The 17,748-nt window shown below is 43.6% G+C and overlaps 1 protein-coding gene across 15 annotated transcripts in view; it reads right to left on the bottom strand.

Moving 5' to 3' along the window:
- Nucleotides 1-9,132: 9,132 nt before the first annotated feature.
- The window catches only part of ZNF536 (zinc finger protein 536), a 449,324-nt gene continuing 440,708 nt past the window's right edge, over nt 9,133-17,748 (bottom strand). For all 15 annotated transcript variants that reach the window (XM_061387872.1, XM_061387868.1, XM_061387861.1 and 12 more), the window contains one exon: nt 9,133-12,037. In XM_061387872.1, the coding sequence (XP_061243856.1) occupies nt 11,793-12,037 (245 nt within the window). In that variant the 3' untranslated portion in view covers nt 9,133-11,792. The remainder of the gene's footprint in view (nt 12,038-17,748) is intronic.

The raw sequence follows: 17,748 nt of genomic DNA, 5'->3' as shown, positions 1-17,748 counted from the left end.
TTCCTCTTCATCGTGAATTATTTTTGAAGTATTTATGTGGACCTCACCGAAAATCACCCCAGTCAGCAAACTGAGAAATGGAAAGGCATTAAGAGGAGGCGCTGACCCCAGGGTCACAGACATGAGTGTGGCCAGGGTCAACAGGGTGGGAGAGGGAGCTGGGATGGCCGCAGCAGCTGCTGACCAGGTTGCCGGGCTCTGTCCTCCCTGCCCACACCTTGGCATGGGCAGGGCACACATATTTTTCACATTAGCAGCTATGGTAACAACTGATGTGTGCAGCATTTCCGTTTGCAAAGCACTTCCCCATGTTCTCATGTGTGGCTCCCAGTAAGTCTGCACAGCATGTGTTTTGTTATTGTTCAGTCACTAAGTTCTGTCCCGACTCTGCGCCCTCATAGACCATAGCACACCAGGCTCCCCTGTCCTTCACTATCTCCCAGAGTTTGTTCGAATTCATGTCAGTTGAGTCGGTGATGCTATCTAACCACCTCATTCTCTGATGCCCCTTCTCCTTTTGCCTTCAATCTTTCCTAGCAGCAGGATCTTTTCCAGTGAGTCAGCTTGTGACATCAGGTGGCCAAAGTATTTCAGCGTCAGCATCAGTCCTTCCAATGAATATTCAGGGTTGATTTCTTTTATAGTTGACTGATTTGATCTTCTTGCAGTCCACGGGACTCTCAAGAGCCTTCTCTAGCACCATAATTTGAAAGCATTAATTCTTCGGTGCTCAGCCTTCTTTATGGTCCAACTCTCATATCAGTACATGTTATGGCACATGTTAGCAGCCTCTTTAACAGATAAAGAAACTGAGGCTCAGAGGGACAAAGACATGGGCCCAGTTTAGCAGACACAGACTTGGAATCAAGCTTCTGATTGCAGCTACCCACTTGGCAGCTATGCATCCTTCTAAAGAGCTTGGGCAGCTGGTCTCATATGAGCCCAATGCCTGGGGGTATCAGACCAGTTTTATCAATGCAATGGGCTGCCCACTCCTCTGCCCACCCACAGACACATACCCATACTACAAGTAAGAAGGACCATATTCAAGTTCTCAAGAATACCACTGGTCTGCCATTGAGTTTAGTCAATATTCTTTTTAGTTTGGGGCCTCATTTCTGGAGACTGCTGAAAGAACTTTTTTAAAGTTAACAAAATTTCCAACAACACTCCAGGGATTATTATCAAGGATAATTGGGCTGGGAATTCTTATTTATTCAATAATCATTTATTTGAGGTCTTACTCTGTACCAGGTACTACTTGTACCAGGGCTCTGATGGGTCCCTCATCTCATGAAATTTACATTCCACTGAGGAAAGCAGACTATCATTGTGTAAACCATGAGGTAAACAAGGTATTTCTAGGGAGTAATTTATTACTGCCACAAAAAAGACAGAAATAAGATGATGAACTGTGGTGTGGTACAGAGGCCAGGAACATATGGGTGTGGTGACAGAAAGCTTCCCTGAGCGACATCTGTGTTACAACCTAAGAAAGGGAAGGTGTCCAGCTTGGAAAGGGCAAGAGAAAATAAGCGCCAAGAGCCTGGGGCAGGAATAGGTTTGGCAGGCCTGAAGTGCAAAAAACCACATTGACTAGAGAAGGAAGGTAACTGAGGAAGAGATGGAAGATGAAGTTCGAGAGATTGATAAGGTAAAATAATGTAGGGCCTCAAAGGAATATGAAATTTATTCAAACCTAAGAGGAAGCCATTCTAAGCAGTGTAGCTGAGAACGATCTGATTTGTTGAATTAAAAAGCTGATAGAGTTTGGTGATTCCTCAAAATGTAAACATAGAATTTCTCAATGATCCAGCAATACCGCTCCTAGGTATATGCCCCAAATAACTGAAACCAGATACCCAAATACTTACACGAGAAAGTTCATAGCAGTACTATGTGACATAGCCAAGAGGTGAAAATAACCCAAATGTCCATCGATGGATGAACAGAAAAACAAAATGTGGTATAAACATACAAGTTTATTCAATCATTGAAAGGAATAACATACTGTTACATACTACCACGTGGATGAACTTTGAAAATATTATGCTAAGTGAAATAAGTATTAGTCACTCAATCGTGTCTGACTCTTTGTGACTCCATGGATTGTAGCTCACCAGGCTCCTCTGTCCATGGAATTCTCCAGGCAAGAATACTGGCATAGGTTTCCATGACCTCCTCCAGGGATCTTCCTCACCCTGGGATTAAACTTGATTCTCCTGCATTACTGCCAGATTCTTTACCTTTTGAGCCACCAGGAAGCCCTAAGTGAAACATGTCAAACACAAAAGTTCACATATTGAATGATTCCATTTATATGAAATATCCAGAATTGGTAAACCCATGGAGACTGTGTATTGCTGGAGGATGGGGAAAGGGACATGGAAAGTTACTGATAAGTGGGTGTGCGGTTTTCTTTCGGGTAATAAATACGTTTTGGAACTCATAGAGCCAATGGTTGTGCAACATTGCGAGTGTACTTACTAAATACTACTAAACCATACACTTTAAAACAGTTAATTTTATGTATGTGAATTTCACCTCAATAATTTTTTATTTAACTTTTAAAAAGGAAGTTGATATTCTTGGGCACACGGATCCTCCATGTCATTCCAGACCAATGCCCTCTACCCCAAAACCCTGCATGCCCCTTCTTTTACAGCCTCTGAAATCTGGGCCCTCAAACATCTCACTGCTGGATACTCCCAATTCAGGGCCCTCTTTTTGAATAAGGCTCTGGTGGGCACGCTGGAAGCCAGCAAGTCCTCACTCAAAGAAAGCTCAATGCTAAGGACCTTCTCTGATCACAGATCTAAAAGGATTCCCACCCTCCACTTTCCCACAAATCACTGAGGGCGGAGTGGAAAGCCAGGGCAGGATCCTGGCCTGTGCTGGGTCCCCAGCATCTGGCACAAATGGGTGACCTCCCAGCAACACCCCCACTCCACCCTACAGTGCTCCTGGGCCCCAATTCTGGTAACAACGATTCTGGGGAGGAAATGAGCAGCAATTTGGGAGGAAATCAGAGTTCAAGTATCAATAATTTTTAAAATATGCGGCATTAATTTCTGTCCGCGGTTATGGGATGATCAGCTGGCGCCTGAGGACTCGCGCGCCCTCCTTGGGCCAGAGGCCACAACGAGTCCCCTTGGAGCATTTGTCGCCTCCTTGCCAAAAGAGAAGCCCTGGGGACCAAGCCTGGGGCGGCCGGGGCGGGGGCGCTTTCTCCTTAGGCTAAGGTTCCTTTGATACCTTAGGGCAAGGGGCTGGGTCAGAGGCCGGTTCGGGGTGTGAGCCAGAAAAACCCGCCCCCGCCCCGCGGAGACTCGGGGGGCCCCCGGGCGCCACCATTTGGCGCCGCGCCCCCTTGTTGCCGGCCCGCCCCCCACCCCCGACGCCCCTCTCCAGGCGCGCTGCCAAGTGACCCGCCCCATCAGTCCGCCAGGTCTCCCGGCAGGAGGAAAAACTGAAAATGAAACCCTTCGCAGCCGAGAGCTTACATGTTGGGCTGGTTTGCTGTTTGGGGGTTCTTGATGCTCCCCTGCCAGCTTGGACGGGAGAGAATCACAATTGAGTGCCCGTCCCCATCTCGATCTCTCCTCCCGTTCTCCCTGCATCCGGGGAGAGTGACCCACCAAGCCAGGGGAAGCCCGACAGGACCCGCAGTTACTTTTGTTGATTTTCTGGAGATCTGATAGTCAGAAATGGAGGCGTGGTGCGCAGTGGGAAGAGGCCGGGCGACTCAGAAAACCAAGGCAAACAAACCTGCAGAACAAAGGAGCGCACCCAACTTAGACATCCCCAGACCAGTTTGGAATTCTTCCTGCCCTTGCAACGCCTATTTCTTTGAAGTTGAACCTTTTGACCAAGCCATTCCAGCGGACCTGCCACCAAAAATCATTTTGTAAACAAAGATAAAGGCAGGAACTGACCCAAGGTATGAGGAGCAGTTTGTGGGGGCTTCTGCTTTTTGCTTTCTCAGTGTGCATCCTTGTTTCTAAAAAACGTGACCTCTACCCTCAACTTTGCTATCCCTCTTTCTCCCTGTCTGCCCTTTCTGGGAGAGGCAGTGAGGCTGACATATTTCAGACAAATCACAGCAGCCAACTTCCTGTCCGGCCCCATTTCTGCTGAGAAACCCTCCCTCCACCTCTCCGGGGTTCAGGTAACTGGATTGATGGAGCCGCCTTCACGGCCTCTCCTAGCCGAACTTCTCATAACCCAATGCATAAATAATCACATGTTTTATAAATAGCTGTGGACAAGAGGCTGTAAAACAACGAAGATATATTTGTGCCTTTATGTCCTAGAAATATTTTCTAAAACGACTGTTTTATTTGGTGTGGTTTTGAATGGGGGCGTGTGTGTACATAACAATCCCCAAAGTTTTCCCCTGGCCCCTCCACCTCAGGTCAAACCAGCACTATCGTTAGCAAATTGATAAGGTTCCATGGGCAAGCTTTATTCGTTCTGACACGAGCCTATGACACTTTATAAAAAGAAGTAATCCAGAACAATCTCTAGGTAATTAACACCTAGATAAACAAACATAAATTTCTATATTGCATTTATTTGGACTACCACTCAAATATGCGTGAACCATGCTTTTTTAATTAAAAGATAAATCCATGTGACACTTAGCCTCAAACTTAATTATTCAGCATAGTATAATAAAAAATAGAGCCCATTAAATGTGTCTTGCACTGTATTTCTGTATTAACAGCAAAACAGTTCGGTCTGGGATCATTTAAATTTTCCCCCTCCTCTTTGCTTGTGATTTCCCTGTTCACATAAGCCCTTCCTCTCCCTCCCTGCCTCCCTCCCGCCCTCCCTCTATCTCTCTTTTCTCTTAACACCAACAGGTGAAGAGATTAAAACTCTACACAAGCCCCTACATGGAATGCTCAGCTGGGCGACATTTTTAATATTGCATTACACTATGAATTTTTTTCCTTCCCCATGGAAACATACCTCTAGTTCTGTGGAACGGGCCCAGCCTTTCTATCTTGAAAAGAAGATCACAATATTTAACACTAATTTCCTTGGGATTGTGCTTACAATACACCAGGTGAGGTTTTCATAATATACTGTTACAATACAGATGTTCAACAGAGAGGGGGACGTGTGCAAATCCCAAACTACAAGAGACAGCAGGGTTATCATCTTTATAAAAGTTTCAGCACAAAATAGTATCTTAACACTGAGTATCAGCAGCTCAGCAGTTTCCGGCTGCTAGGATGAGAAATTCACATTTGAGGCATTCCCCACCTAGTCGAAGCAGGATCAGAGATCTATTCATTCAGTCACTCAACAGAGAGTATGTAAACAAGGACCATGTGCCAAGCACTGTGTGGAGTGCTGTGTGAGCCTTGTCACCTTTCACCCTTATAGGAAAGGTACTGTGGCAAGGAAAATTGAACCCAAGTCTCGAGTTAGCAAAGCCCATGCTCTGAGCCCCTTGGCTCTCCCGATGGAGCCTCCTGGGTAAAGGGCAGCAATAGCTCGGCTCAGCTGGGATGTGTGCCTTTGCAGAGAGTAGCCATGGACCCAGTTGACCAACCATCAGGTTTGTCCAGGACTGTCCTGCTTTTAGTACTGGAAGTTCTGCGACCTGGGAATCCCTTTATTTGGGGAAACCAGGGCGTTCGTCATCCTACGTAGACTCCCCCAGCAAATGGTGCTGCTGCCCCTGTAGCCAAGCCATCCATGAAAGCACGGACTGGCGCCATGGAAAGACCTTGAACTGGGCCCAGGAGACACCCACCCACTCCTTTCCAAAAGACCGAGGCCCCTGGGTGTGACTGATGACTGATGGTTGTCTGGGATCCTGTAAATTTGTTGAAGAAGGCATTTGGATCTTGTTACATCGACTCCTATATTGCTGACCTCTGACAAGTCAGAAAGCCATGCATCTGCAGAATGCGCTACATTTCAGTGTTCAAGTGAGTTTCTAGCTGGTGTCAGTTTCAGTAACAGTCCTTGGAACCTGGTGGTACCTAGCTTGCTCTCTGCATAGCTTGTAATGCAGTTATGTACTGCTAGCTCATATAAGCTCAGAAAGAGTCTTGTTGTGGGTACCATTTCTGCTTCACAGATAAAGAAGCAGATCTGGGTAGCTGGAATGACCTGCCCAGATCCCATAGGTCGGAGAGGTGGAGACAAGCCCTCCGGAGCCCCATCCAGCCCACACAGCCCTTGCACTACTTCTCCACCCGGCACCCTGTCCTTCACGTCTCAGTTCATTGTCACCACTTAGGGAAATCTTCTGGGATGTGTTATCTCTGAATCTCCTCTTCCAGATATGTTATACTTACTTGTGTGATTATCAAATTGAAGTCTGTTTTCTCCTTAGACAGGGATCTGTGGGCATGGTCTCTGACTCACCCCTGTATCTCCAGCCTGTGGCCTGATGCCTGGCACACACTAGGTCTTCTGTAAACTCTCATCAAACAAGTGAGTGGAATGACATTTAACCCCAGGACCAACTCTTTTCTCCTGCATCCCATTCTTTCCCTATCTGACCCTCAAGACCCTGAGAATGGCAAGAAAGTGGTGAAAATACTGATTTTTCAAATGAGAAAGCTGGAAGACAAAAAGTTTAAGACAGTTGTCCAGGATCGTTTTGTCTGAAGGAGGTGAATGTGGAGGAATCATGACCACCTAACCACCGGAGAGCCCTTTCAAAACACAGAGGTGTTAGTGTATAATGCTTTGTGGTGAAATTAATCTCAAATATAGACATGGCTTATCTCACCACAATAGCAGCAATCTAACATTTGTAGAGTCCTTTATAAATTTACATATAATTTCCCCTACTTTATCGAAATTTAATTTCATAATTTTCATATACAGCCAATGAACTCAGAATGGCTAAATTGTTCAAGATCAAGTATCCAGTAAGTAGTATAGCTAGGATTCAAATTTAAGTCAGAACACCCCAATTTTGTATTTTTTTTACAATGTACTAATAATCTGCCAATTGTCTATGACTCTTTAAGAGCTCAAAATATTTTGATGGAAATATATACTGATGCTTCTTAAAAAGCCCTCCTTCCAGTTTTATATTTTACTTTATAATAGCTTTATTGAGGTATAATTCACATACCATAAAATTCACCATCTTAAAGTGTACAACTCAGTGGTTTTTAGTATATTCAAAGTTGGGGAACTACCATCACTATCTAATTTTAGAAACATTTTATCTCTGCAAAAAGAAACATCCTACTCTTTAGCCATCAGTCACTCCCCATTCTCCCCTCTCCCCAAATCCGGCCACCATTAACCTATGTGTGGTCTCCATGGATTTGCCTGTTGCATTTCCTATAAATGGATACAGTATGTGACTGGCTTCTTTTGTGATTGGCTTCTTCAACTTAAGCTCAGTGTTCTCAAGTCTCACCCATGCTGTAGCCTGTGTCACGTCTCCATCCCTTTTCATAGCAGAATAATATGCCATTCTTGACAAGACAATAATTTGAAAAGATACATGCATTCCAGTGTTCATAGCAGCACTATTTATAATAGCCAAGACACAGAAACAAGCTAAATGTCCATCAGATGAATGGATAAAGAAGATGTGTGTGTGTGTGTGTGCGTATATATATAAATGGAATATTAGTCATAAAAAAGAATGAAATAATGCCATTTGGAGCAAAATGGATGGACCTAGAGATAATTATACTAAATGAAGTAAGTCAGAATGAGACAAAGGTCATCAGAAGATATCACTTACGTGTGGAATCTAAAATATGAGACAAATGAACCTATCTAGGAAACATAAGCAGACTCTCAAACGTAGAGAACAGACTGTGGTTGCCAACAGGGAGGCAGGTAGGGGAACGATGATTGGCTATTTGGGGTTAGCAGATGCAAACTGTTACATATACGTAGACTGGATAAGCAGCAAGGTCTTACTGTGTATCACGGGAACTATATTCAATTTCCTGTGCTAAACCATGATGAAAAAGAAAAAAGAAATCACAAATGTGTGTGTAAGCCACATTTTGATCATCTATTTATCACACAGTTTTTAAATACACATATTGAGCCAATAGGTAAAATTAAGACACTGCTCAAAATCCAAGGGTCCAGTGTCACTTGCAAACTCAGAAGCCCTGATGCCACATTCCTCTTGGTGATGAGGCACTGGGCCGGGGTTTCTCATTGCCCCTGAGACCCCGCTGCAAATTCCTACCATCCTCCTCTTGCCACTGAGGTGTCCTGCCTGGCCCCTGGAAGCATTTGGGATTGGATCCATCGTGTATACGGAATCATGGCCCCTCCATCAACCTTCCTTGCCTAATGCGTCCCTTTCCTGATCTCTCAGTAACCCCTCATGACTCACCTTTGCTGTGTGACAACAGACCCTTAGGATTGTCATCTGTTCCTATCCACGGACACCAACAGTTTGGCCTCCTGAAAGAAACCCGGTGATTATAGATTCTTATAGCATGGCTGGATGCCTTTGCCTCCAGCATTTCGGTGGGGCTGACCTATTCCAGAGTTGCAGCATTTACCACGGGAGCTTGGTTTTGAAACCATGCCACCACTAACAACGACAAACAAGTCAAAAAGCAAGCCCTCACATCAAGGGTGGGGCGCACACCGAACCTGAGAAGATCAGTGTCAGAATTCTGCTTTTTATGTAGCCCTGAAACCATAGGTTTTATTATTCTTTGTTCTTTTCCTTTGCTTCTGGAGAGAGAATTTAGCTTGTCCTCTGATCGGAGGTAAAAGACTTCCTTGTTTTTAATTTTTTTTTTTTTAAACTTGCTACCAGTAAAAGAGAATAATAGATCCCAATGCTTTAAGTGTCTGGTGTAATTACTTTAATATGAGGAGCACTGGTGTTTGCATGGGTATTACCTCACTGTAACCAGTGTCTGCAAGCTTTCATAGAAACATGTGCACTTGGGTGTGTGCACACACACACACTTACACACGCTGTTTGTACACCCAGTGATACACTTTCAGCTTGAAATTTGAAAAAGAACCAGGCTATGGGAACCAACCATACAGAATACTACAGGGCTTCTTGTTAGAAGTGCGGTTTGACCAAGCATTACCAGAGTCTGACAAAGCTACAAAAATATGTTTTGCTCCTCCTAGTAAACATACGCGAATAGGAAGAAATGGGTATTTTTTTTTTCCAGAGGTAGAGGTTTTATTGCGTAAAACACTGGATAAAACTGGACTGCTTCAAAGACATTTTATTCTAACAGCAGAAAGAAAACAGTCATTGCTGAAAAAACAACTTTTAATACTTTCTATACCAGAATAAAGTTCTGTCAACTGATGTATTATAATAATAAATAATGACCAAGAATAAACTTTAAATACAAAGTTTTCTACTTGTTACAAGCATAGCAACAAAATCCTCTACTCTATTGATCTCAGATTTCCTCCAAGATAGATTTTTTTTCTTTGTGTAGGAATGTAGACAGTATTATGACCAGCATCACAGACTACAGAAGTTACAGGGAAAAAACTTGACATGTTTAGATATGAGAACCTGATGACATTCAGAAACTGACACTGCATCACTGCGGCTGTCACTTGTTTGTATTACAAGTTACAAATGTTCTGGAGAGAAGGCCTGTGTCGGGGGGAAATAAGGACAGTAGCACTGGACAAAATGGAATCAACACACACGCCACAAAGAAGAGGGGATGTTCCCAGTGTCACAAACAGAATTATTGCCTGTCGCATCCGACGATGCTCAGAAGACACAAAAGGGTACGGAAAGAGCGCCCGAAGTGCTAGAAATGGAATGTGGCTCTTGTTGGGGTTTTTTTTTTTCCACTTTTTTTTTTCCTCTTTTTACTTTTTTTTTCTTCTTTTTTATCTTTTTCTCTGCTAAGATACCAAAGGCGGGGGCAAACACACAGAAAGCAAGCGACTGGCACAGTCACCAAACACAGTAGTGCAGTTAAAATCCTAAAGCTTACTACAGTCGGAAAGTTTTCAATAACATTTCAGTCCTTTCTCTAGGATCATAGAAACAGTTGCATTAAGTTTATCAACTCGATTTAAGTAAGGCAGTGAGAACTATTCTAGAAAAACAAGAAAGCAGCTTGCTCTATGCCAGATGGGTCCACATTGTACAGCGATTGCGTTTACACTGAAACCCCGGGTGGATGTCACCCTCTCGACAGCATATGCAAACCGGATTCCTTATTAGCCTGAGATTCCTTCTGGTCTCAGGATAGCAAAGCATTTTATTTACATTGATTGCAGTTTAGTATTTTTGTAAACTGCTGTAGGCAGAGCTGAAGTTTTTAAGGCCCTGGGGTTTTATTCTGTGCTCCCAGCCTGCAAGGAAATATCGATCTTTTTTTTTTAAAGTCTGAATAATTTTGTCTTAGAAGAAGTTAATACTTCAGTACTTCTCCACCGTCACAAGCAACAGCACCAATTTCGTGTCACTCAAAGGAAATATGTTAAGAGGCTGAACTCTGACGCCACACTAGCAGATTCAAGAATAAACCCTTAACTAGTCTTCATAAATTGTTTGTTAAAAAAAATGAGTCAAGTGTTTCATTATTGGCCCTCCAAATCTCCCTCTGGGTGGTGCAGAACTTGATAAATTTGGAGTATCCAATCAGTAGAAAATCTAAAATCTACAAAAATATAGAACACATTTGTTTTACAAAAACAGACATTTTTAACTTAAACAGTTTTCTTCATTAGTGATAGAGAGCAGGATCTTTAGATTCATATTTTAATACAAGCTATTTCATAAGAGCTTGCTGGAGAAGAAAATCTTGCTTCATGTCTATGACACTTACAAAAACTAACGGATGAAAAAAATCTGATAATAAGGACTGGAGCAGCCTTCATTCAAGTAACATTTTAAAAATCATAATAAAAACAATCTTTCTACTATTATGTAAATTTCCATTCTTCACCAGCACCTTCTGTGAGTATGGTGGGCTAGTTCTAAGCATTTGATATCATGTATCCCTATTTTTTTTTATTAGCAACCTTTGTAAATTCCTCCAAAAATTAAAGAAAAAAAAAATACAACCAAGAAAAAGCATTTCCTTCTATACTGCAATTTGATCTAAAAAAAGGAATTACTCATCAAACCTGCAATGGACATTTGTCTGCAGACACTTCCTGACCATTGATTCATTAGGCTGTGGATTTTTAAAAAATGCACATTGAAGATGGCAAGCCTCTGCAGTGCTGGTCTGCCCTGGCGCTGGCTGCGGGCCGGCTAAGATTTCTCCAAGAGTGCAGTTACGACACCACGTGAATTGATTTTCTCTGCAGTGACCGCTCCAGTCTGACTGGCACCGCGACTGCCTCCCAACACATCCCATTAGGGTGCGAGGCAGATGACAGCAGCTGGTGTCAGATTATAGAGGTGTTTTCAACAATGAAAACACAGCCCCTCCATCTTCAAGGCAACACTAAATCATTTAGATGGCATCGTTTTGCAGTTAAGAGCTTGATTTTTGGACATAGGCGACTCTAGCATTGGAAGGGCCCCCCAGCTTTCTTGAGCTCAGAGGACACCAAGCATTTCTGAAATCCCTTTTCTCCCACCTGCATTGTTTGGAAGTACTTGTTGCCGGGTAACAGTTTAGCAGCCATTTTCAAGGGCTGGGGATTTTTTTTTTTTTAATATATATATAGATATCTTTTAAAAATTTTTAAATGTTCTATACACTAGTGGGGGGTTGTACATGATTTTTTCCCCTTGGAATGCAGTTAGCAAACTCTTTTACCAGATGCATAATCTGAAAACTGTGTAAAATAATATTGCAATCTCCGAATTGGTTGGCTCAGTTGCGCTCCTCCTGGGCCTTGCTGCCTTCCTCCGTTAACTCTGCTGAGCTCCCCGCCTTGACAGCTGCGGGGTCTTCGAAATTCCCAGAAGCCTCCGAGTCGACTCTGGAGCGCTTGAACCTGCGGTCGGGGTATTGGCTGTTGTCAAAAGGCATGCGATGGACACAGAGGACGTGGGTCTTCAGATTTCCCTTCTGAGAGGCACTGTAGGGACAGTAGCGGCACTGGAAAGGCCTGTGACCTACGGGCAGAAAGAGCGGCCGGTCAGTTCTGCTGCGTACCCCTCCCCCGCTCCCAGTGCTCAAAGGACCATGATCGTTATTACCGGTACAATATCAGCAGTGTTATTGCCTTGCAAACGTCAAATGGCAAAGGATAAAGATGCAGCCAATATATCTATTTGGATAAGTAATAACTTACTTGGATAAATAATAAGCTGCAGTTTAGTTGCTAAGTCATGTCTGACTCTTTTGCGACCCCGTGGACTGTAGCCCACCAGGCTCCTCTGTCCATGGGATTCTCCAGGAAGAATATTGGAGCAGGTTGCCATTTCTTTCTCCAGAGGATCTTCCCAACCCAGGGATTGAACCCATGTCTCCTGCATTGGCAGACGGCTTCTCTACTGCTGAGCCTCCAGGAAAGCCTCAAACAATAAGTTACCAAATAATAATAATAATAATAACTTGGACAAGGATTTAAAAGATCTTTCCATCCTAGCCAGGGTTTTTAATTCAGCCTTTCTAGGTGAGAGAAAAGAAAGTTCCAACACCTGGAAATTCTTTTATAAAAAGTAAGATAGCAAGGATTTTAGACTGTGCAGGCCAAGATCAAAGATATGACGTAGATACTTATATAACAAGAGAGGAAATAAATTTCCAACTTTTTGTTGATGAAATTCAAAACTTTATTTATGGACACTGAAATTTGAATTTTATATAATTTTCATATGTGATGAAATATTATTCTTGTTGGGCTTTTTTTTCCAACCATTTAAAAATGTAAAAACCATTCTTAGCTCCACAGGCTGTATGAGAACAGACAGAAGGTGGATTTGAGCCCTGGACTAGACTTTGTGACCCTAGCTCCATACCAGAAGACCCGTAAATTCCTCTATCTGGGATGCTGACTCAGATCTCCAAGCCAGTTCACTTCCTCATGTCCCCACCAACTCTACTGATAAACACGTCAAGCGTGACCAGGAAGTGTGTTTGGGGTGGGGTGAGAGAGGGATGTTCCCCAAGCCTTGCTCTTCGGTGGAGTGGAAGTGCCAAGCTGGAGGGATCTGGGATGCTCTGTTTCAAGAGGAGGCAGCAGAAAGTATCAGACAAGAACTGGGACACTCAGATAATTAAGGCCAGCTTAGTTTTAAAGAAGTTCAATTTTGAAGGGTGACGCCCAGAATCAAACTTCTCTAGAAAGCCTGTAAATAAGAATAGAAGATGGATTCTTGTGAAACTCCACCTGCTCCTTCAGGCTTCATTTCTCTGCTCTGGTGCACCACAGACATGCACACATCTCTGCTATCTTTAGGAACCAGTCAAGCATCTAGTTTGGGAAGTTATAATGGGACAATGCATTCTGCCCAATGCTGGGAAGCTGTGGATATGCCATTCCTGGAAGCCCATGAGTGCTGTCCCACCCAGCACCCAGAGAGGTCAAGACCCAGTGCTGGGTTTCATTTACTCAGGAAAATAAACAAGCAAATAAATGGGCCCAATTGTTTACCCCAGAAAGCATCTGAACAGCATATTCATCACTCTTTCTAGAGCATAATAGCAGAAGTCCTGTGTGTCTACTTAGCAAAGCAGTCTTGTTCTTGAGAAACTGGAGAGCAACCAAATGTTTGGAACTGAAACTCATTTCCTCACCAAATTGCACACAGCACTAGATTCTTGCCCCTTTCTTAGTGGGCTTCGGGAATTAGCTCTCTCCATCTTCCCTCCTAGCCAGTTGGTCCCCAGGTCAAATCCATTCTACCTGTTGAATCTTTGTACTTCCCATATTCCCCTTCTGAGCCTGGTCCAGTGTACACCAGCTGATGCGAGACTATGAACATGGCTGCCTGCTAGAGAGCGTCCTGCTTCCAGTTTCCCCACTTCCTGCCCATCCTCCCCAGGTCTACCAGAGTGAGTACCTAAAGCAGAAGCTCAGCTCTGAGTTTCCTGTCCAAATCTTTAATGACCACCTACCCCCCCCCAACCCCCCGCCTTTACAGCTCAGTCCCAACACCTCTCCTGTCTCCAGAAGCTTCCCCTGTTTGCCCACTCCAAACCAAACAATTAGATGGTCTCTGCAGACGGGCTTCATTCTGCAGGGTCCCCACACTTTGACTGTGCTACCTTCTCCCTGAGACATCACTTCTGTTCTCTGCAGAGCCAAACCCCATTCTCCTTTCAAGGCTCTGTTTTGTGTGACTGCAGTCTGTGTGTGCCTTGGCACCCATGATAGACTGTGAGTTCCTGAGGCAGGAAGCATAGCCATCTTAACATCACTGGTGCCAAGCCCTTTGCTTGGCACAGAACAAGCAGGTATGAACTCTTTGCAGGGATTGCATTATTATTTTAATGTTTCCCCTTGCCTTTTTTTGAATTAATTACAAATTTTCAGACAGAGTTTTCTCTTCTTTTGTTTCTATTGTTGTACCTAACACAAGACTGAATTTGATCAACTTTCCTACTTGCGTAAGTCCATAGAGTGGAACACACTTGCTCTTGGCCCTTCTACATGGCCTACCACAGCAAGAAGAGCAGAGACTGTCAGAAGGATGGGGCCTGGACCACAGTTATCAAGTAAGAGAAGCATTTGTGAGTACCCTTTGCCTCCTGCCTTCCTGCTATCCAACCCCATCCTTAGGGCTTGGTCACCCCCTCATACAGATGACAGGGAAGAATCTGGGTTGGTGCAGAAGGAAAACTGAGACTCTGTTTCTAGTGGACTTAGGATATTTATGAATAGTGTATATGGCCCTACTTTTCATCATATTGGAGTTAAAGCATAGACTGAAGGGAAGAATCATGGTGTTGATCAATGGCAATGAGACAGGAAAAGCCATGCCCATTCTCCCCACCATAATCATGAGCCTTCATCAGCGCTAAGCTGGGTGTCAGTGAGTTTCCAACAGATCCCAAGGCTCAGCCATCCAACTCATGAAGTCGTCATCCCTATGGACATGAAGTTATGCCCAGGGCTCAGTGAGGTGGTTTGAGGGCAGCTCTTGAGTGGGAGAAAGAAGGAAGGACGGCCCAAGTCTACAGCTGGAGGCATAGGAACCAACTCAAGTTCATTCAGAGAATCTGAGAGAAGAGTGGAGACTTCCCTCAGGAAGCCTAAAGTCTTGTCCAAAGCTTCTCATAAATGGACTGTATCTTCTGGGTTCCCACCAAGGGCAGCTCTGCAGCGGTTCACAAGGAAAGATGACACTATCCTAATTACCATGGCTCAGATACAGCTGGGGCTAACTCGTCAATTCACTTATTTGATGGCAATAAGTTACTGATGGGGAAAATTATCATGACAAGACTGGGAGCTAAAAACTCCAAATGATAATTAAAAATAAATAAATGAAATAAAAACTCTTGGCACCATAATCCAAAGAGGATTGCAGAACCGTGAAGCAAATGACCAAACCATGGTATTGTTTAATAAATCTACTTGAGATCCCCGTGATTCATCGGGTTCCTCCGTTCTTCCACTGTTTTTCCCCATCTGTCAAAGTTGCCTATTATACTTCCTATTATTATTTCTGTATGAATCTATGCCACAAACTTTGGAAGCCACCCTCTCTGCAAATTGTGTCACTGTGGGAACCACATGCATCTTGGCAAACCAAACGGAGAACCTCAGATATCACCTTTATTCACAATAAAAGCCTTTTTGAATTGGCCAACTTGGCATAAAGGCACTTGGTATAATTTTGTCACCAACTGATTTTAAATATTAATTATGATTTTTATCCTATGGTTATATCTGAATATCTGTATCTTGGGAGAGTCAAAGATGTACAATAATTCTGGCATATTTGGATACTTCAGTGGTCAAACCATTAGTACTGAAGTAGTTTTATTTTAACTTAGGTGAGCTGAAAAGTTATATAGAAAGGTATAATGTTATGCATGTGTACATTTGTAGAAGGAAGTCTGTACAATACTGGAACCATGATAAATCTACATCTTACATTGTACTTTGTAAATAGAAGCACTGTAGGTAATAGTAGTACCTGAAGATCCCAAAAGCCTCTGTCCCACAGGTTTTCACATACATGTCTGTATGTTTATCCTTGTATTTGAGCTTTATGGCTGTTATGTCAAAAATATCCACCCCATAGCTCAGATGAATAATTTAAAATAGAGTGAACTTGGATGGTTTGACTTTAAAACAAATTTCAAATGTGTATAAAGTACTCAGATCTCCTAATTCTCTAAAATTCCTATAAGAATTATATGTTTTTTTTAGGATTCACACACACACACACACACACACACACACACCCTTCTAAATGGTTTGTTGAAAGGTTCCCATGAGACTGAGGTGGAAGAAACGCTTTGAAGAAATGAGACGTGCATCCTGAGGGAAGGTGATTGTGAGGAGCCGAGATGGGGCCAGAAGAAAGCATTGTGTACCCCGAGAATAGGATGTAAGTGAAAGGTTGATCCTTTGGTGATGGGAACATTTACTCCCAAACAGAAAGCTGTTGGTATGCAAAGCACTTTTGCAAACTTGATTCATTTCCCAGTCTAGCTAAATCTGGATGAAAAGTTTCCAATTTCTCTATACCATTTGTCCACGCGAAGCCCCTGGATTTGGCACAAACTCAGTGATCTGTTACCTTTGGGTCAGAGAACATACCCCATACTTTCAGAACAAACCCCACAGCTGAGAGCTCCACTGAAATTCCCACTGTGCTTTTCCAATACATGTGACAGAACAAAGGACCCACCTGAAGGCAGAAGCAGTGAGAGGGCCATGGAAATCCGAGGGGAGCTTTCTTACTTTCCTGCTAAGGTGGATGTGGGGCTCCAAGAAAATCAGATCTCCAGATGGAGGTAGGTCAACACATCCCCTGGGGAGAAGCCCTCAGGGTGACACGCGGCAAACTTCCATCTGGCACAGTTTAATGAGAAGAAAGACCAGCCATGCTGCCTGCACCACTGGAGATGGAGGTAGCCATTCACCTGGGTCTGTAGGTAGAGATGAAGATGCTACTACTGTCCATCAATCTCTAAGCAGCAGCAAAGCCTTTAAGACAGAGTTGAGTCTAACAGCCTTTCTTGGATTGAATTTAAAAGAATAAGGGCACCCACCCCAGTCAGCTCCCCATTTGAGGAGAATATGAACACACTGGCCTTTCTCAAGCTCAGCCCCACAGGGAAGCACTCTGCTTTAGGGCAGCCTTTGGCCCCTCTGAACACAGGCGATCCTTCCTGCAGAGGCCTGACCACAGAGAGCTCTCTTTTGCATTTTTGATTTCAGGTGTCCTCCTGCCCCACAGTGGCCAGTGTGAGTCTGACCAGGACCTTGCATTCAAAGCATAGCATCACCCCTCCGTGAGGCTGAGAGGCCACTAACACCCAAGATTCGGTTTCCCCTCTGTCTGACCTTGAGCGATCATTTGATCTCTCAAGGCTTCAGTTTCTACATCTTGGAAATGGGGGAATAATACGAATACTGACACCCTGATTCTGTTGTGAAGATCAGAGGAGACAGCGTGTCAAATTTTAAATGACAAAGAGCTCTGCAAATGTCAGCTGTCTGTCATTGCTGTAATTGCTGATTTCTTTGTTATCATTCTGTTCCTTATCTAAGTAAGACTGGTCAAGAGAGGCTATGCTTTGTTCTTCATCAAAAGCATTCATTCAACAAGGCTTCCCTGTGCCAGTTTTGTACTAGCCTGCCTGTCCTAGGTGATCTTATCCCAGATAGTCGGGGAATAAAGCCTGAAGTAGTCTCTCTCTG

This window comes from Bos javanicus, chromosome 18 (genome assembly GCF_032452875.1).
Source record: "Bos javanicus breed banteng chromosome 18, ARS-OSU_banteng_1.0, whole genome shotgun sequence".
Taxonomy (NCBI): Eukaryota; Metazoa; Chordata; class Mammalia; order Artiodactyla; family Bovidae; genus Bos; species Bos javanicus.
Note: the sequence above shows the minus strand (reverse complement) of the source record. Positions and strands in the feature narration are given on the sequence as shown.